The sequence below is a fragment of the Chelmon rostratus genome, chromosome 20 (genome assembly GCF_017976325.1).
Source record: "Chelmon rostratus isolate fCheRos1 chromosome 20, fCheRos1.pri, whole genome shotgun sequence".
Classification (NCBI taxonomy): domain Eukaryota; kingdom Metazoa; phylum Chordata; class Actinopteri; order Chaetodontiformes; family Chaetodontidae; genus Chelmon; species Chelmon rostratus.
In genome coordinates, this window is record NC_055677.1 from 11,025,672 (window position 1) to 11,046,408 (window position 20,737).

The following is a 20,737-nucleotide window of genomic DNA, read 5'->3' on the forward strand; positions in this document are numbered from 1 at the left end:
ATTCCACAGACCAAACTCATGGGCAATAAAATCTGAGGGTCTGGAAATTTACCTGCACTGGAATGGCTAATATAAAACCATAATTAAGTTGGTCTACCGCAAATGTCGGCGAGGTTTCTCTGCTTTTTTTCAGGCCAAGGCCCAAATTTAGTACAGTTAGCGTTGGACAAGGAGCCAGGCGGGCCCATTCAGACTTTGGAGGACTCTGACAATAAATAGATCCATTATGAGGCTTGATCCCCTTCTCTGTTTGATGGAAAACCCCTCTGGAGCCATAACAGGATTCCAGTCAAAACCAGCAGTGCTCTCTGGTGGCTGCAGAGAAACAGTGCAGCAAATGAACTTCCTCATCAGGAAAGACACCGAACGCATGCAGTGCTGCGCTTAACCACCAGAGTATACTGCATGTCAAGATTTACTCAAGTTTAAGAGCCATGTCCTCGCCTCACCTCACAAAACTGACACTAACCTGTAATTGAGACATAAAATAGCCCCATAAAATAAAGACCCCCCCCGGTGATGATAAATGAGGCCAGTAGTCATCAGTTAAATTCGTTTTCTCCTCAGGTGAATGTGCTCCAGCAGACAGACTCCTCTCCAGAATGTGCTGAGATAGGTTCAAACAAATTAATGGATGAATTTGCTGCAGAATGGAGTTAACTGAACCCCTGCTTGCTAGGATGTTAATCCTTAAATTATTATTGTGGGCTGCAGACCGGCTCTCCCTAAAATCCCCTCAAAAGACTTTCGAGCCGGTGAAATTGAGTCTGGTTTTAGTGTTGATTGTGCTGCTATTTATCCAGGCGCAAAAATGACTGTGAGTGTGTCTAATTCAATATATAAACACTTAACCAGCTTTTCAAGTGGCCATTCCTGCACTGCAGCGTTTGCAGGGGGGTAAGGAGGCAGATTGAACACAGCTTCCACCTCCTGAGAGTGGAAATTCTGCTCTAATTAAACACACTCTGACTGATCACTCTTTGCGTGTCTTCCTGCTTCTCCATGTGTGTCCACGCTTTTGTGGTTTCTTTCTGTGGTTTTCAATAGAAATTGGGCCCAAAGTTTCAAGCTAAAATGAGCTACAGTGAGAGAAAGATTCATACATTACCAGCTCATTAAGATGGGCTGCGGCCCAAGAGCATCTGCCTGCTTCATTAACAGAAAGATCTTAACACAAACATGTAAAAAAAAAAAAAAAAAAAAACCACCAGGGCGAGGCACTTTGCTGCAGACAGGATGCATTTGTAACAAGAAAATTATTCTCAGGTCATTCACTGTAGTTTAGTTTGTGTTTTTCAATTTGTCTGTTTGAGAAGGTCAAACTGCATCAATTACACTCGCACAAGCATGTATGGACCTGAGGATAAGTGGCTGCTACCTTGGCAGCGGCTAACAGGGGCCCAAATAAGTTAATAAATAGATGCATCAATGTGTCATTACTGGGTGTGGCTGTCAAATAGAAACTTATTTGGAGGCTGTTTTAGCGTTTATGAGGAATAAAGCTTAATTGCAATGATACCATGGATGAAAAAGAACTGAATGTGTTTGAACCATCATCTCTGAATCAAATGCTTAGAGGCACCCAATTTATTTATTATCATAATATATTTAACTTCATTTAATCTCTCGTGCAGAGTCCCAGACCATTACTGTTCACGCACCTTGTTTCTCCTCCTATCTCTATCATGCATGTGTTTCCAATCTGTGTTACTAATATGCATGCTAGGAAGAAACGAGTAAATGGTTAATATGTGTAATAAGCTGAAAATGTAACCCGCACATATTTGTGTTGGTTTGGAATTTCCACAGTTAGGTTTACTGACACAAAGATATGGGTGATAAGCTAATTTGCAACTTAATGATGTATATATGACTGGATTTCATTACTTCATTAACAGACCTCTGTGCTTTATTAGAGGGAGGAAGAAAGCAATTATAGTAATGCAACATAATTCTCTTGCTTGGTTAACTTTTGCTGTGACACTCTGCTTTGGTCTTGGCGGCTCTGAGGGTCCCGATAAGTTTTCCAAGAGTTTTCAAGCAAGTGAGGAGCACTTTAATTTCCCCTTTCTTTCATTCTCTATATTTCAGAGGGGATAAATTGAGTGAAATGGAGTAAAACTGTAGCCTGTGCTGCTTTGGTTTTAATCTAACCTGTTTACACTAATAAAATCATTTTCTCTCAGGTTTTACTATTTTAGCTCTACAAAGTAATGTTTCTGCAGTCTGCGTGATTATAGGACATAAAGTTTGTGAATGTTTTCCTGCCCTGTCAAGTTAGACGGAGACAACCACAATAACGCCAGAAGTGCGGTAATTAATCCTTCAAATTAAACGCATGAAAGCGTCAAACGTACGTGTTGTATGGCTTTAGTTCAGGTAAGTGACATTAGGTTTCCTGCATGCAAGATTATAGATCTTTAGTATGATCATGAGAACAATTTAATCTAATCTGTGATCTGGCGTTTTCTTTTTCAAAACCCATCGTTTCAGTTTTACATTGAAAACAGAAGCCGGAAGTTGCAGCGTGTGTCGTGGTTATTTTGACTCTGGTCCTCCTCTGTTTTAGAGGCTGTCGGGAGGCTGGATTAAGGATGAAGACTTTAGGAGTCACATGGATTTAACTTTCAAACTGGTGTCCTGTCCGCTCTCGGTGGCGCTCTGCGGGAAGCTGTCTCACGCCGTTGCGCAACTCCCACCTCTGTATTTATTCCGTCTGTAAACTTTTCTCGCCTTTCATGCGTTTTCATCCAGCATTCCCGCACTGTTTTTGTTTTGTTTTTCTTCTACTACTCTTCGTGGACTTTCAGCGCAGAGAGCGGTTGCGCCTTCGCTTTTGACCATGCTGCAAACTTTACGGCTGTGAGAGCCTGGTTTGTGATGTGCAACTTTGCCGAGGGACAATAAGGTTTGCGTTTATTCTCTCACGATGACTGAGGAGAGCAGAGGCGAGCACAGGGCTGAAAGCGGGAAGGACCTGGAGAAACAGCTCCGGCTGCGGGTGTGCGTCCTGAGCGAACTTTTAAAGACTGAGCGGGATTATGTTGGGACGCTTGAGTTTCTCTCGGTGAGTTTTTTGACAACAATTCTAAAACAAAAACGACACAAAGTTGCACGTTTTGCTCAAGCAAATGAAACCCCCAAAGCAAACACAAACAAAAACAGGCAGCCTGTTTAGTATGCATGGTGCATCTGGCTGCAGAGCGAGAACTCTGCTACATGTTAATAACCTGCCTCTGCATGCCACCGTTTCTTGGAGCAGGCAGGATGTCCGACACAAAAATCAGCCCTTTTAGAGCATGAACTCCTCTGATGTTCCCTGAACTCACCCCTCTGATGGAGATATAGCTTTCCAGATTGCAAGTGTGAAATTGGGAAAGCAGGCACAAAGAGGCATGGCACATATTTAGTTCTTGCGCAGCCAGTGAGTGATATTTAATCCTTCTTACAGGCTGTTAGAAGGGGCTCGTAGTGGTTTGTCTAACAATAACTGAACAGAAACTAACTTTTAAAAGTGCAGACAAACCCCAAATGACAACAAAATCAAATGTTTTCTGCCAAAATGTCTTTCATATTTTCACATATTCTCTTGGTGTTGCAGTGTCTCAATCCAGGTTGTTACAAGTGTTAATCTGGAGGAGGGAAAGGACTGAAAACATCTATAATGGCATCTATTTCAGCTCGCTTCCCAGGCTTTTAACTTGCACTGCACAGTGTTAATACTCCATCCATATGATTACCCCACTTCCCACACAGCATGGAAAACACAGCAGAGTGCATTTTACGCCTTCCTTTGCCAACTTCTGATCAAATCCAGGAGTGGGGAGCCTTGCCAAGGACGGCACAGGTGGACCCGAATGAAAGCCACTGGCACTGTGGAGCTCGTCTGGCGGCACATCTCTGGCCCCATGCTGAGCAGTACGGCTTGGTTGCAGCAAGGCAGGGATGATGTGCTGTCAGAAAATGACACCCAACCTCAAAGACGGGAGGGAAAGGAAACTTTGGCGGTGTCCGCTGTTTGAACCAGAAAGCTGTGAAAAGTTGTGCACACGCGGTAATCGAGTCTGATTTGACGAGGAGGATGTTGAAAGTGAAATACTTTGCAGTCAGCACACTGATATGATGCGATCGGGATTGTGGGTTTCCAGCCCTGTTTTCTCAGCAGTCGCAGCCTCTTGCTTTAAGGGGAGCTCTGCAGGGAAGTCGGGTTGAAGGGCCACTGTGTTGCGTGTCATTAAGAGCGCTATTTCCCAGACCACATGTATGAACGTGTACACCCTGACCTCCCTCCCACTGCCCAGATGTTTCCAATGGAGGACAGAGGGACCAGGGAGAGGATGGAGCTCTATCTGGCCTTTCTTAGAAGTGGCATCACTGGAGAAATGGAGGAGGCGAGTACATGAGGGAATGTGTCCTCTGTCCTGCTGGTGGGGGTTTGGGGAATGCAGCCGCTCCTCCTTCTCCATCTCCCCTGTTGTGCTGGAACTGGGATTCATTTCAGAAGTGACTGATCCTTACAAGGCAACTCTGTTCTGGCCTGGGAATGTCAGGACGGGCGCATCAGATTGAGGTCTGACAGTGAAAGATAGCTATTGTTGGTTTTACGGTGAGCTCTGGCTGATGGAGCTGGGTGATGATGATAAAGAGGCCAGAAAGCGAGTAAAAAAGACAAAGAGTCATTATAATCTGCTGTCTTATCATCTGGGAGGTCCTGGGGAGCATCGTAGATGACGCTCAGGATGATCAAAGACAGCCCTACTGGGGAGAGGGGTCGTATTGAGGACTTTCATCTGATCACACACACAAACACACGCCTGCCTCCCCCGCTTCCTCTACTGCCAGTTATGAACCACACAAGTTTCTGTGTGTCCGGAGGTCAGAACGGAGAAAGGCCCAGCCCCCCCTCTGTGAGACTCCCTGGTGGGATAATCCAGGGGACTCCGAGCATCAGCAGGGAGAGGCATAGACGGGATATTGCTGGAGGGGTGAAAGGGAAAAGGGTAGAACGGATCAGGCGGTAGATGTTGCCAGGAGGGTGAAGGGTAAGGGGGGGGGGCTCGGGTGGTCTGGGCTTGGTGCCTCCTCTTGTAAACCATATTTCCTGGAGGAGGAATTCCTCCGAGGTTAGGAAATGCTGGGGAACAATGAGGCTCCGGTCAGTAGCTGAGGTTGAACGGCAGAGCTGAGATTGTTGCTGCTGATCCGTGGGACCCGAACACAATGCACCTCGCGCATACTTTACTCTTAAGGTAGTGGAAAATAACAAGGATGATTGGAGCGGTTTGTCCCAGGACAGTCTGAGGCCATTGTCTGGCCTTGCCTAACCTCTCGTGGGAAAGCACGCAGATTGCATCTTGAGGGTGTCAGTATCAGAAAGCTTAAATTTGACCTTCTTTGGATTAAAGCACCAGTTTTTTGCTCTTCATGTGCTCCAGTAGTCTGACAGTGAGAGGAAGCTGTCTGAAATATCTCAGGCCTGCCTTCTTACATAATGAACAATTATAGCTGGAGATAGTGGGCGGCGGTGGACGCTGGTGTTTATCTTGGACGGCTCCGGGCCAATAAAATGACTGTCATTCTTAGAAATGTCTCAATGAGGGGAACAAATCAAGACTTAATGTAAACAGTCGCTTTAATGAGGCGTTTGCTTTTCTGGAGTTTTCCTTTTGGTGACACTGTTAAATAGGATACTTTAGTTAGTCTCTGCCATTGTGCGAGACATGGAAAGCCGTTTGCTTGCATGATAAGCACTTAGGAGCGAGAATACAAGAGAGGACAATGGGGGAAAGCTTTCATGTCCTGGTTCTGGATTGAGATCTGAGCTACAAGTTAACTTAATATATTCCAAAGAGCTTTGCAGTGCATTAAGTGGTCCCTCAGCTGTTGCCTTCCTCTCTCCGACAAAAGCCTGTTGATCTACGAAGCAACCGAAGCGTCATGTTTAAAACATTTTTAATCCCTGGCATAAATTGAAATTAATTAAATGTGGTTTGAGACTTTACAGTGCGATGGAATCTCCACGCCTGTGAAATTAAGTGAAATCCGTATTTTGACATCTTTTGAATGCAGCTGCACATGATTATCCTTGTCATGCGTCCTGGGCTTTATGTGGAAAGATTATTGCTCAGCAAACATGTCGGAGGTTACTTGAAGTCAGTGGCATCTTTTCGGTGAAAATGGCTGCAGGAAGTTGGGGAATCGAGCTTAATGGAGAAAGCAGCTGGTGAGAAGGATCATTTACTGGCTCTTAAAAACATAGGTGTGTGTTTGCCTGTGTGTAGCGGTTCTACGTCTCTCTCGCAGGGTTTGGATTTGTTGACGTCTTGGCCGGGACGCTTGAGTTAGACCAAAAAGTTTCCTTTTTCTTTGCTCGTAACATGACCAGAGGGCAGTACTGAAGGTCAGGTCAGGAGGGTCTGCGAGGCTCCGGACAGACAGCTGACGACCCCCAGAGGTCGCGACCTCTTGTTCCTATCCCTTTCCTGTCTGTTAATCTGCAGACTTCATGCCAACTTCCAGCTCCCCTCTGCACTCTGATGGAAACAGGAACAGAAGACACTGATGGTCGGTGCGTCCTGACTTGACAAAAACACACAAACAAAACTGTGTAAACAGAGAAAACACAAGCTTTCAGTGTGTGTGTGTGTGTCCAGTATCAGGCTATATATGGATGCATGTTGTATTTATGTTGCAAAACCCAGCTAAAATAAGTTTTTGCGTGTTTTGTTTTTAATAAGTACTAAATTGAGATGCATCAAAGCATAAACACAGTATTTTATTTGCAGTAAAAAGCTAATTTTTCAGCGTTTTTGGGGCTCAGAAGCCAGAAATGTTCTGAGCAGTTATCTGCATCTGTTGGAGGAGGAGTAGGAGGAGGGGATGTGGGGTTAAAGAGGGCAAAAGAAAAAGTTGTTGACGTTAGTTTAATGAGACAAACACCATGGGATGTGCACTAGCCCCTAGTACAGATTCTGCTAATCTCTCTAAATTACTTTTTTTTAAGTGACCAATCAGATAAGACAGTCCATATGGTATGCTTGCATGATGCTGGTGGGTCGGGATTGGCTAGGGGCGAGTACTTAGAGCCTGCTGGTGGCCATTTATGGCTGCTTACATCATTTGTCTCCGCTGCATTTTGTGATAAGAGATTCCACAGAGAGCGATGTGATTCTGCCCTGATTGCTCTCTTCTTTATTCCTTAATGACTTCCTTTATTCGGAGCTGACCATCGGCCCATCATACTGTTACTTGTTGCACCCTTTCGTGTACCTCAGATTTCTCTTTCTGGTGCTCTTTCAGCCCCGCTGTGTCCCAGAGGGAGCGCTGCATATGGTGCATTTTTGATGCTGTGTTGACAGGAAGTGGATTTTTCCACTTTTTTGCCATGTGAAGGTTTATTATGAGCCCTGCTAGGTTAAATCTGAGCATCTCCCGTCACTGCCCAGAATCCTGACCGAGGCTGAGTGTATTTCTGCTTTAATTTAGCTTTAATCCAAGTACATAGACACGACTCCGTCTGTTCTTTGTGTGTGTTTGTAAGAGAGGTGATAATGTCCTTCTCCTTGACTCTTTTTAATTGGATTGGGTCACTCTCTCCTCTCAGACAGTCCAGCTTCTCTCTCGTGCCTGTCCCCGGGTGTGAGGCCCCTGAAGTGATGATGTGGCTCACTTGCATTTCAATTTCACGCCACGGCACAAAAAGCCTGCCTGATTATGAGTCTAATTCTATCTCTGTTTGATCATACTGTATGTTTGTTTTGTGCATAAACCTGTTTAGCACCCCATCTCAAAGCTAAGTCTGTCTTTTAACCAGCCCGAAGATGAATGATAGGGAGGATTAGCTCGGCAACAACACAGCGCTCTCCTTTGGTGCATTTTGCGTCAACCTTGAGTCCCATATCAATAAAAACACTGAGTGGGATAATCCTTCTTCTTCTCATTGTGTAGTCCTGCTATTGGAGCCACTGTGTTTTGCATGCCTTTCAATATTTTATCCATTCATCTTCACAAAGAAAAAAAAGATTTAGCAATTTCCTAGATGCAGCAAATGTAATTACCACTGGGAAATATTCAGGAACATGCACGCCTACATTATGCGAAGTTGTCGAATAAATATTGAATATTGTAATGTTCAGTGAGGGGCATGATAGTGAAAGTTAATTTCATCTGAATTAAAGCATTGTTTCTGTGGTCTCCAATATTGCCATGTTGAATTATTTTATGTGGGTTAAGTTCCTGTAATGCTCCTTCTTTTAAAGGAGTAGTTCAGCATTTTGGAAAATAATCATTTTCACCATCTTGGAGAGCGTTGGATGATGAGAAGATCGCTACCACACTCACCTCTGTACGGTTACTATGACACTACTTGCTGGTTAGCTTAGCTTAGCTTAAAGAAGGCTAAATGGATGGCCTGGCTCTGTCCAAAGGTAACAAAATGTGATGGAGGTTTTAACTATTTCCTGGCTGGGTGCAGTGACATCTTCCAGTAGCAGCCCAGCTAAGAAATATTCCATCACATAAACCCTGTAAAAAAAACAAAACTTTTTTTTCTGTGGATTAAGAAAATGACATAATTAGATATATAGAGATATTAATTAGTGAGCTTCCCCATGCTAGTTTCCCCATGTTTCTGGCCTTAATGCTAAGCTAAGCTAACTGCTGGCTGGCTGTAGCTTCATATGTGAGAGTGGTATTGATCCTGCATCTAACTCTTGGCAAGAAAGCAAATAAGTGTGTTTCAGAATGTCGAAGTATTCCTTTAAATAGAAAAAATGTTTTGTTTAAAGGAAGGTTTTTAAAGTTGTGTTCCTGTCCTCCAAACTGCTTTAGTTAGAGATAAACAAACTTAGCTTTTGCTATTGTCTAGTCTAGTCTATGACTTTATTGATGACTGTTTGCTGACAGTGTTTTACACCTTCTCTCTGTCAGTCTAAAAAACGTTTAAGTACCTCAAGCCGGTTCTTGCACTGCAGAGAGGTCTTTTGTCTCAGAGGCCGTTTTTCAGGCAGGATTTCCTTCCTTCCTGGCCCTCCCCGTCTTTACATTGTGCTGCATGTTTCCTGCTCCAACACACACACATATACACACACACACACTTCCCTCACTGTCTCCACCGAGCCAAGGAGAAAGGAGGGTTGCCCACTTGGCAGCGTTGAGCTTCGTTGCATAGGGGATAGGGCTGCAAGGACCCCTGCATTGAGCCCGTCGAGTGGATTCAGCTCAGGAGGCAGGGGCGGTGCGGTCCTGCTGCCCGGAGGAGAAGGCGGCCTTTGATTTGGCCAGAGCCAGCTGCCCGGTCACATGGCGCTTACGTGCGACAAGTAGAAAAGTGGCGGCACTGCGGTAGACACTTGTCAGGACGTTCGTGGAGTGTGAAGGGGTCATCTTCACAAGGGGGCCTGTGTTTTAGCTGGCATGCTCTGCCGCAGGGAACCCACACACACACACACACAGACACACACACACACGTGCACACACTCTATGCTCAGATCAGTATGCCTGCAGTGTCAGTTTAGCATTCTCAAACCTTCTGCAGAATCGCCATAATCCTGCATGACAGTGAAACAATTGTTATTTACACATTAATGAAATGCTGGTTTGATGCTCTTTAGTCAATTAAGGTAATTGCGGTTAAACAACCATGAGGTTTGGTATCATGAAGTCCTCTCTGCTTTTCGACTAAGCGTCCTCAGAATATGTTTGGACGTTTGCATGCCCTCTTTCTCTCTCTCTCTGGTTTAAACTCACACTTTCCATGGCATTCATGTGTCTGTCTGTCCTGCATTTTCTGGGCTCAGAATCCATAAACAGCCAGAGCTGCCCAGCCAGACACGATGGGAAATTCCATCATTATTTAATTAAGCACTTCAATGGGGTTTGCAATAGAAGCTCGCAGAGTTAGACAAGTGTCTCTCTGTCTCTGTGCAGGCCTTGTCTGCAGACATCCTTTTCATGCCTGTCTGCCTGTCTTCTTTCTTTTTTCCTTATCTTCCTGTTTTATGTTCAGTCTCTGAAACTGACTCTTTAATACCAATTGCTGGACCTTGTTTGAGCGATAGGCAATGAGTAAGCCTCTACTTTCCGCTTTTAATAGTTTGAAATTGCTGAAAACTGGAGGTCAGGTGGGCTTAAATGAAATTTCTTAAGTTGATTTTTTTTTTGCCCACTTTGGGTTAACAAATATGATCAGCTTAGAAAGTTTTTATGGCAAATGCATTACCAAACAGCAGGTGATGTACACATCCAGCACACATGGAGCAACATGAGCAAAACAATGAGCTGAAAGTCGCTGAAATGGCCCGTTTCTTTAGCGGTGCCACAATCAGCCAGTTGTGATCAAGCAAACTCTTTGAAGATTTGCCAGGCTGAGAAAGTGCCCACTTTAATTGGAAAAGGATAAAATGACAAAACAATTTCCTGAAAGGACCAGTGTGTAGAATTTAGCAGCATCTAGCAGTGAGGTTGCAGACTGAACACCCCTCGCCTCACCCCTCCCTTATCAAGCATGTAGGAGAACCTGCGGTGGCTGCAGAGAGTGCAAAAAGCTCCCTCTACAGCCAGTGTTTGCTTTGTCCACTCTGGTCTACTGTAGACCCGCTTCCTCTGCAGATATAAAGAGCTCATTCTAAGTTAACGAAGACACGATTTTCAGGTTATTATACACTGATGAAAACATACGTATGTTCTCTGTCAGCCGATTGATCCCCCTAAATCTTACACGCTGGTCCTTTAAACAAAATAAATCCATATTGCTCTTTTCTTCACAAACTGTTAGCAGCTGCACAGCTCTCTTGTTACTGATGAAGCTGTTTAATTTAGTACATGTAAGCCAGGGGTAAGTATTCCCTTGGAAGGTCAAAATTAAAACTTAATGGTGGGCCAGAGGCCAAAATCAAAGACCTATTGTAATGCATTGTATGGTTAACATGCAAAATGGTCCAAGGATCCCAAGTTCCCTTAATTGACCGACTTCCTCTGCAAAGTGTCACTCTGCCTGCCCTGCTCATCTTATGAAAAATAATTAGTAATTAAGGATCCTACATATTTAAAGAGTATTTTAACTCACCAAAATAGAACAGCGTAAACAGCAGTTTTATTTATTTATTGCTAGAAGCATCTGGCGAGCCTAATTGAACCGTATGGCGGGCCAACTTTGCCCCACTTTGGGCAGGCCTGACTTAAGCTAAAAAAGCTGCTCAGTTACAATAACGGGTTAATATACAGTAATTCATGGTTTCCATTCTTGCTTATTTGCAAGACAAACCGGACTAAATCAAGCTGAGGTCTGTGCTGCTCTGTTCCAGCCATGTTGGCGTGCTGCCTCCTGCTCTATCCATTCACAGACAAAAAGAGACGCATGATGAGCAGAACCCTGGCAGGAGGGGGTATTTGTACTGCTGGGAATGCTCACAACAGTTGTGAGAGTCGGGGAGAAACTGGCTGGTCAATTCCCCGTTGACTGTGTCCGGTTCTGTGTGTGAGGCTGACGCTGCAGGTTTCCTTTTTTCTCGTCAGTCCTGCTGAGATAGATGGAGAGGCCGGGGGTGGGGGGGGGCCTCCAGCGGACGATTTGGAGCCTGAAGCGGTAATCAAATGGACTGTCTGGGTGTGTGACAGTCATGCTTGGGAGTGCGCCACAGACTGAGAGACTGATGATTCTGCTTAGTCATCCTGCAGATCAATACAGAGTCCTGGTGTGTGGCTCTGATGGGAATTGCCAGCTATCAGTGGGTAATGGATTGCTTGGCTGCACATGGAGATTGGGGAAGCATGGCAAGTGTGGTCCCTTAAGACTAACTCTCATCTACTGGAGGCTGGTCCCACTGCTTAGTATCCAATTTCACAAGTCAAAAGATCTTCCTAATGTACTGAAGATGCCTGCCATTTATAGTGCCGCGATGGGTGAAATTGAACAGGCCCACGGCCCGTCAGGCGTTCGGTGTAACGGACATGACCACGAGACGCATTTTATGCTTATGTGCTCGTTTCGCTCCAGTGTCAACTGTGTGAGCAGCTCACCGGGAGTCAGGCGCAGACATTGGACACAGACATATTCATTAGATAAATTGTTTCATTCCAGCTGTTTATGTAGTGCCTTGGGTGGCGGGGTCACTGGGAGGACAAGAATGACATCAAAGAGAGGAATATTTCGTTGGCCTTCGCAGACAATAGGGAGTTCTTGGAGATGCCTTAAAGTGCGCTGCTTGGCCGGTCTAAATTTTTCCTTTGCAAATCCGATTTTTCCTGCATTTTTCACAAAGCAGGCATTTCCTAAAACAATAAACTTTGAAATGATATTCCAGTAACTCTCTCTAATTGTCTTGAAAGGAGCTTGTTCAGCTACAGTAGTTTATTTGTTTGTGGGACTCATCTGGTGCCTGAGTTTTAAAATAAAAGACAAATGAACTTTTGTTCACCGTGTTCTCCGTTGTTAATTAGAACCAGAGGCCCTGCGTTGGGCTGTGCAGATGAGCCTTAATAGCCACTCCCGAGATAGACATATTAACATTCTCGGCTGTATTTATAGTGTCTGTTTCCTGTGTACATTCCCAGTGAAGAGAAACGGGACAGTTTGGGAAAACTAGCTCGGGGCCTAATGAGATGGGATGTGCAGGATGACTCCTGGAGGTGTCATCAGGACCTGTTGAACACAAGAGGCTTATGGGAGAGGATCATTACAAAGAGCCTTTTCTCTCGTTTCGGATGTTCCCCTGTGTGCTCGCAGCATCAGAGACTGACTCTGTCTCTGGTCAGACCTTTTTAGGGGAAGTTCAGTTTTCACTTGCCAGGAATTTGCTGTGTGTGTTTGTGTAGGTGTGTGTATTGGAAGCCTCTGTGCTGGAGATTTAACCCTATAATTATGAATTCCGGTTTGAAAGCGCCTCCCCTGTGCAGGAAGTATGGTAAAGGCACCCTAACCCTCCCTATAGGGTTGTCGTGTTGAGAAGAAGGCCAAACAAGGCTCTCTTTTTTTTCCCCCTCTCTGCTTCCTCTCTGTCGGCTCATTCTACATCCATCTCTGCTCCGCTCTCATTTTCTCACCAGCAAACACACACACAGACTCACACACACACACACACACACACACACACACAGCAAATCCAGAGACTCAGGTGTTTTTGGAGAGCTTGCCTGAGGGTGCCAAGCTGCCAGCACACCTGTTACCTGCTGTCCTTCAACTGTTTCAAAGCGCTTTACTTTTTATTCTGCCGTCCTCTGGGACAGATGTACGACAAAGAAACACACTCATACTCAAAAAGGCTGTTACGTTAATGAGCACACCTTCACAGTCTAGTGATTTACTACAGTGGGCTTTTTCGTGTGGAAGCTGTTCTTTGTGTCTCTGGCTTTGAATGGTCTTTGTCTTGTCGTTTCTTTTTTTTTTGTCAACAAGATGGGATTCTTTTCACAGATGCTGGATTACAATGCATTAAAATACCTGTACATGTGCGGAGGGATAACCCTTTACGTTTAATCTTTTTTTTTTTTTTTACAATACTAAATATATAATATATAATACAAAGTGGGCAAATTCTTACATACACAGGGTGTTTATGTGTGTGATTGTTTGCCAACTCTCCAATCAGAACAACAAAGCGGATCAGTGAATCATCAGTGGACAAAAGAGGTAGTATGTCCAATAGACTCTGAGAAAGGCCTATTCATTCCTCCGGAGTTTATACTGGTGACCAGTGCCAATGAACTCAGATTGGACCTTTTTCCGTTGCTAGCAATAGATCTCACATCACAGCTGAAGCAACTTGAACTTCGGCAGCAGAAGAAAGTTTAAAATTGTGCTGACAGATGTGCTATTGCATTTTCTTTTACTCCTTTGCTTCAGTGCTCTTAATTTCAGGGAGCTTCGTGGTGTACTACAGTCGAACCAATCGATCCACAGGGGCCTAAAATGGTTGTTTTGCGTGTAATACATCAAACACGGCCCCGTGTTCCTTTCCACTCCTCCAATAGTTTTAAATTGAATGCATTAGCAGATGTTTGAGGCTCGCTTTGCACTTGATTTAAACTAATTTCTGTAGCAGAGGAGCAGCTAGAGAGCTTTCCTTTTCTTTCTTTCTTTTATTTTTTAGCAGAGCAATTTGCTGCATCATTTTTACTCTTTTGGATCTGTTTAGGGCTCCGTTTCTCTCCGGGTGGGATTTGTATTCCCGTCGCAGCCCGCTCTGCCTGGTCTGTGGCTGTGTAACGTGATGAGCTGCATGCTTTTTCTCCCTTTGCACTTTCTTCATTGTCTTCATTACTTTTTTTTGACACAAGCACATGCTCTAGCTGTGCATACACTTTATTTTAAAGCGCAAGAATGTCCACCATTGTCCCCTTGTTATATCATTGTTAGTTTACATGTTTGAGGAAGCAAGTGGCTTCTGTTTTTGCCAGAGTCCTCTGTTGTGATTCATCTGTCTCATTGACATAAAGATCAACACATGCAGGGGGAGTGGCTAGCCTTCCGCCGATGATATCTTTCCACTGTGGTGGAGAGATGCTTGCAGGGAGGGCAGCATTGCATAATGTCCATTCACAAAGTGTCCTAAACTAGGTTGGCTTAGCACACACACTCTTTCAGCATGGAAACAGCCCTCCAGCCACTCTCTTACCCCTCTCCCTTTCCTTTCCCACCAAAAGTCCAGAGGATGTTGGGTTTAATTTCAACTTCCCCGCTTCTGAGCAAAAAGCACATTTCAGCAAACTGCAGTTATTGAGTGAGCTGTCACTCATGCTAGATTGAGGCAGTTTCTGTGCAGTCGTAGGAAGTAAGTGATGGTTTCGGTCTGTCATGTGGCCTGGAGGGCTGCTAACTGAACCCGATTTCAGCATTCAACCTGAGCATTGCTGCGTCAGGCAGTACAGCCATGATTTCCGCGGCCACACCTTTGTTGCCCACAGCGTGCGAGCCTGTGTTGATTAATGGCAGGTAAGGCCACATGCAGCGATCAGACCAATCTATTCATCACACCCATCTGCTCTGCGGAATAATGAAAACTTTAATGGGGTTTTAATGTGTAGCCTCCCCTCAGCCATCAGAGTAGCAATCCAGGTGATTATACCTGGGCCTCGGGGAACCAAAATGACTCTCAGAGAGCTTTTTGTCCCCTGGTTGATACATGATTAAAGATAAGAAATACGAGTGCTGTGTGTCCAGCAAGAAGAAAAGTCTGATGTTGCTTTATCCCCTCACACAAAAACAAAAAGTGAGGTTGCTTAGATGCTTCAAATGAGTGATGTGATGCCATTTTGGAGATGAGTCTAACTTTCCGTTAACCGCCAGTGGAAAGAACACCAAGAAAATCATTCTCTTTTATCCTCTTTGTCTTCTGAGCTCATCACTTTACCTCATCTTTTTTTCCAAGTATCTTAGAAAATATGCCAATGATAAAAGAAAAAAAAAATCTATTTAAGGGTCAAAGAATAGACATAAACTCACATTCTTGTAGCAAAAACTAGGACTTGTTCAATATTTTCTGCCCGGTCCAAATGCCCGTGTGGTCGCAGAAAGCGTGATGCGGATCACCAATGGCTCCTATTGAGCTTTACAATGCAAAAGCAAAGTCTGCTTGGGAGGCAGACATGGCGGATTCCTGCTAGAAAGCACATCCAGTCTTAGGGAACAAAATGTGTCCCTCTGGAATTCAATTAGTCCAACGCTGAGGAAGAGTCGTGGCTGAATCTTCAACGGTTCTTCAGCCACATTTCTTCCTTTGGCTCGAAGCATCCCTTAAATTTAATTAGTTTCTTGTTGGTAATTATTACCATCGTAGGCAGAACTATCAATTCTCTCGTGCTCCCAAAGCTTTAAACTAGAGAACAGATGCTCTGCTCTGTGAGGCAATCAAGAGACAAATCCTGGACGTGCTCCACTGACACTGAGTTACAACACTGCGTTTGTATGACTCAGACAATGCTAGATTGAAATGTGCTTGTGCACAGAACGGCACATTCGTGCACCGCAGCGCTGTCAGGTACTGTGCAAACCTGGAAATGGGCTCATATTCACAGCCACCCGGGGTACTGTTATTGTGGCCATAAATCCAGTCAGCTCCCCATTCACTGTCCATGGAGCCGTTCCAGGATTAGTCTCTCAACAAGGCAGCCTTGGCAGTCCTCGTCGGAAGAGACACGTTTCGCTTCCACAAATCAAGTCGAAACCGTCCGCAGTTCTTGGAATAACATGAGCAGCGTCTCAGCTGAGCTTTTCAGACGTTTGTGTGGTCTGTTTCCTGTGTGGTGCACTTACCTTGAAAACTGCATGAAAGGTGTTCTACACTTCTGCACGACCAAAAGCACTCTCTGATCTTTCGGGCGATAACACAATTTATTATCTGCATCCATCCAATCAGATAGAGCGTTCCTGTGCTCCATTATGCCATGTGTTTTTTCTTATCTTGCAAACTTCTGATAAACATCTGTGGCGTGGCTCCCTATGTTTTGCAGCAGAGCCCTCCTCATAGCTGTATATATACCGTGTAATTAGTGCTTTGCAGACATAGTGATTATTTCCTGTTGAATAGACTCTTCATTATTAAAACTGAAGTGATAGACTCCCTAATGAGCCCAATGTTTGATGTTACACATCAATGATAGGAAGCAGGGTTTTTGATGCAAATTAGCACCGCTTTTGCACAGCTAAGGTCCTGTACTGTAAGCCCTGTCAGGCCTTAGTGAGTGGCCTGTCGAAGTCTGCTCCGTGTTTGTACATATTAGACTTGCTAATCAGATGCTAATGCTTGTGAGTGGCAGAGTTGCGAGGCAAGGCAGCTACAGAATGGTAATCAGCGTGGAGTTGGCTTACAACAAAGGGGCTGATTATTTAAGCCCTACTTTTTTCCTCTTTTTTTCCCAACCACAAGCCCGGATTCAAGCGCTCACTCATACAGCTCCTTTTGTAGTGTTGCTTGACGTCAGCGCAGTGCGATTAAGATGATTTCAGTTATTTTTGCATGTCAGTGTGTTTTTCAACAGAGCATCGCCTTCGTAATTAGCTAGAAATGGAGATTTTACAGCCGAGTTAGCCAGACCACCTTTCCATCTGTTCACAATTAATCAAGTGAAACTTTTCAACAAGCTCACTGCAGTCACGACCACTCACTTGGATCTTGGTGTCAAGGAATAATTCTTGGCTTGTCTGCTCATTAAAGTAAGCTGTTTACATGCTTTGTGGTTGCGTTACATGAGCTCGCTCAGGTCAGGCCGCCTGCTGTGAGGCTGCACCGGGCGACAGATGGCGTCGCGGCCCTTTGCGGGGCGGTAAAGGGAAACCCACGGCGAGGGTCAACTGCAAAGACAGATGTAGCGTCTCGCTGTGCTCACAGCGGCTGGATGCACCACACAGCCTTACAGTGTGGCGCTTGATCGAGCGTTCCTGAAGCTGCTGCTGCTGCTGCTGGTTTGTGTCACGCTGTACCATGAAATGAAGCTTTGTGCTGCTGAGGAGCTTGTGTCAGAGTGTGTTGTGTTGCAGCACTGTCCCTGCGCCCATCATGTTGTCTTGGTTTCATCTTAGCAGGATGGGCGCGATCAGTGACAGTCCACTGATTGAGTCAGAATTAGAGTTTTGACAGCCGTGCTGCATTCTGGGAGTTCTGTTTTCTAAATAGCAGACGGATGTGTGGGCACATTTGAAATCAAACTTCCTCACTTTTATTTGATTATTTTATCTTCAGTGTCTTGAATCTTACCATTGTGTTTTAGCAGGCAGGTTTGACCTACTAAAATCCAAGTTTACGCTTTATTTTACTCAGAGATCTCGTCTCTGCTTTTATCTTACTTGATTTACTGCCTTTTATGCCATTTGGGGGATAAATAAAGCTCGTTGTTTGACATGGGAAATGAAAACAAATGTGGGTAAGAAAAAACCCACATCAACTAAGCGTGTTTTTGTGATCTTATGCCAAGGACATTTTTTCCCGCTGCTTAACTTGCTCTCATTCAAATTTGACAGCAGTATGAACATCAGGGACGTTGTTGTTGCTGTCAGAGCTATTGAACGCCGTTCCTCATTGACTTAATTCTTTCTGAAAGTTAAGATTTTTAAGCCTTGCTTTGGATTTCATCATGGCTTCCCCGAAGTGAAGCGCATTACAGACATCAGTCAAAATCAAAGTGTGATGCTTGTTTTCCGCCGAGCTTTGTGCTGAGGATGGATTCCACCATTGCACGTGTGAACGTAAAGATTCCGTGAAAGCTCTCCCTCAGGAGCAGTTCAGAAAATGACTAAATCTTCCTTCGTCACATCTTAAGAATGCATTCAAAGCACACCTTCTTAATTTTCTCACAAAGCACCCTGAAGCGTTAAGCGGGTTGTCGAGGGCTTGTGCAGCGAAGCAGCCTGGGAAACGTCGCCCTCAGGGGCCGAAGAAAGTACGAGCGCTTCCCATCCATCTCAATTCACACACCCGTTGGCCTCTGCAGCTCCCACCCCCACGCACTTAACACTGCCTTTGAAATACCATGCGCTGCAATTATTGTGTTTTTCTTCATCCAGTGCAACGATTGAGTTTCGTGTGTATCGAGTGTCCATTGTGATGGTTAACAATTTGCTCTGGCAGCCAAGTGTTGCAGCTGCACTGGAAGCCTCGAATCTAGCCTTCTGTTTGTCCTGTTGAAGGTAGACGCGATCAGACGCCAGTGCGTAATTTAATCCCAGGGCCACTTCAAAGGTGTTGACTGTTGCTTTTTTCTTTCCTGCTCCGCTTCAGGTGTTTCTGCATCGCCTCAACCAGTATGCGGCCACCAAAATCGACAAGAACATCACAGAGGAGACTGTCAAGGTGAGGGTCAATCTGTGAGGTACAGGACTGCATGATTAAGATTTGTAAAAAAGAAGAAATGTTAAGGGCAATTGACTTGATTGTCTGCACACAGACCTTATTTCCATACTGTAACCTGATCCATGAAAAGGCCGGAAACCACATTGAGAACCATATAAAGTGGGTCTGTTGTTTGGGGTGCTCTTTCAACCTAAAATAGCCAAGTTCTGAATGGAGAAAGAAGTGGTGGGCGGTCCAGGAAGCAGCTGTAAATATTATCTATTTATAAATGATTCAGGCTCGAGGATAATAAGGGATGCTCTCTCACAGTGGGTCTGTGGCTGTTTGAGTGAGTTTGCTTACTTTTAAGGTAAATACACATTCAGTGGATATTTACTGCATGTCCTGTGTTTTGGAATGTGCCTGTCCATGTTGCGTTTTGTTTGGGGCCTCGCTGTGCTGAGGGGGGCGGGGGGGGGTGTTGGATAACATGGGTCACAATGGGGTTGGGCAGTGATGTCACCAAGCAGCTGAATGACATCCAGTCCTTTTGGAGCAGAAATGCATTCACTGAATTTCACCAGATTTTGGCTGTTGCCAGTATCACTGAAGATTATTTTTGTCTCGCAACACCCATAAAAGACTTCTTTGGTTTTCATGCTTTGATTTTATTCTACCCGATTCTTTCTCCATCCAGACTCAGTATATTGTTTTGTCTTTTAATATCACCACAAAAATGACATAAAAGGGGGCAGAAGTCGACACCACATGAAGGCAAAGTTTCCATATGGCACATCTTAAAAATTTGCTTTCTTTTTGGCTTTCGTTGATGAAATATCTTGAATAATCTTTGAAATTCAAATATCTGAGACATCTCAAGCCAAGATGCCCATTACAAAGAAACCTCACTCTTTATTCTCTGGCCTCAGGAATTCCCAGGCCACAAAAATGCAGCACATGCCAAATTATTGATTCGGGCAATCTCAGGAACGCCGTTGGAGGAAGAAGCAGATATTCCAGAAAGCAGTATGCACACTTTATTTGACAATCCAGCATCTTTATGTCCTTTTTCTCTGTCAGGTTTTATTCTCCAACATCGAGGAGATACTGGCCGTTCACAAAGACTTCCTGTCCATGGTGGAGGAGCTGCTCCAGCCTGACCCTCATGCTCACCATGAAATCGGACGCTGCTTCTTGCACTTTGTAAGTAGCACGTGCTTCCTTGCAACCGCCGTTACTTTGTGCTTCCTCTCTTGCAACTTGCAAGTTGTCACGTCACCACCTCTAAGTGTCATGTCATCATGTTGTCCAAGCTCTTACGGTTCAGTTCTGTTCGCAGTAATCCTGAAAACTTTCCCTGCTATTTTACTATCAGGGCTAGAATGCGGTTATGCCCATGAGTACTGCTGAAAATGATAGGATGCACCACATGTTGCCAGTTTATCTCTCTGGATTAACCGCGATGAGGGAGTGCACATGTGCGATATGCTTGATGGGGCTCTGATATACTGCTCACTCCTGCTATATATCACATTTCTTTGATGCCGAGCCTTGAGGCGCACTGGTATATAATAGGTTTCAAAGTGTAATAAATCTCACCATCCTTCTGTTGGGCTGAAGGCGACTTCTCTGCCAGTAGGGCCCTGATCAGCAACAGGCTGCAGTTGGTGCAGGTGAGAGAGCGACGATCCAGCAGTACAGATGGTGTAGTTAGGTTTATGATGAGATGACCTCATTGACAAAACGGGATGTAATTCACAGCATAAGTGAAAACCCATGACTCATGGCTATAATTCAGTCATGGGCGACCATGTGAGACTTTAGAGGTAAGACTTGGACAAATTTTCTTCTTCTCCCCCCTCTGCCTCTCCCTCGTTCTGCAGCTTTCGCCGAATTCTCCGTCTCTGTAGTGATTTGTTGATGCTCTGAAAGTTCCAAGAACAAATTACACAATCTAACTTTACTACAGAAACACA

General features: G+C 44.7%; 1 protein-coding gene across 1 annotated transcript in view; it reads left to right on the forward strand.

Annotated features, from left to right (window-relative positions):
• Window positions 1-2,620: 2,620 nt before the first annotated feature.
• The window catches only part of prex2 (phosphatidylinositol-3,4,5-trisphosphate-dependent Rac exchange factor 2), an 84,370-nt gene continuing 66,253 nt past the window's right edge, over window positions 2,621-20,737 (forward strand). Inside the window, exons 1-3 of the mRNA XM_041961037.1 lie at window positions 2,621-3,067; window positions 18,711-18,782; window positions 19,842-19,964. Of these exons, the coding sequence (XP_041816971.1) occupies window positions 2,930-3,067; window positions 18,711-18,782; window positions 19,842-19,964 (333 nt within the window). The 5' untranslated portion in view covers window positions 2,621-2,929. The remainder of the gene's footprint in view (window positions 3,068-18,710; window positions 18,783-19,841; window positions 19,965-20,737) is intronic.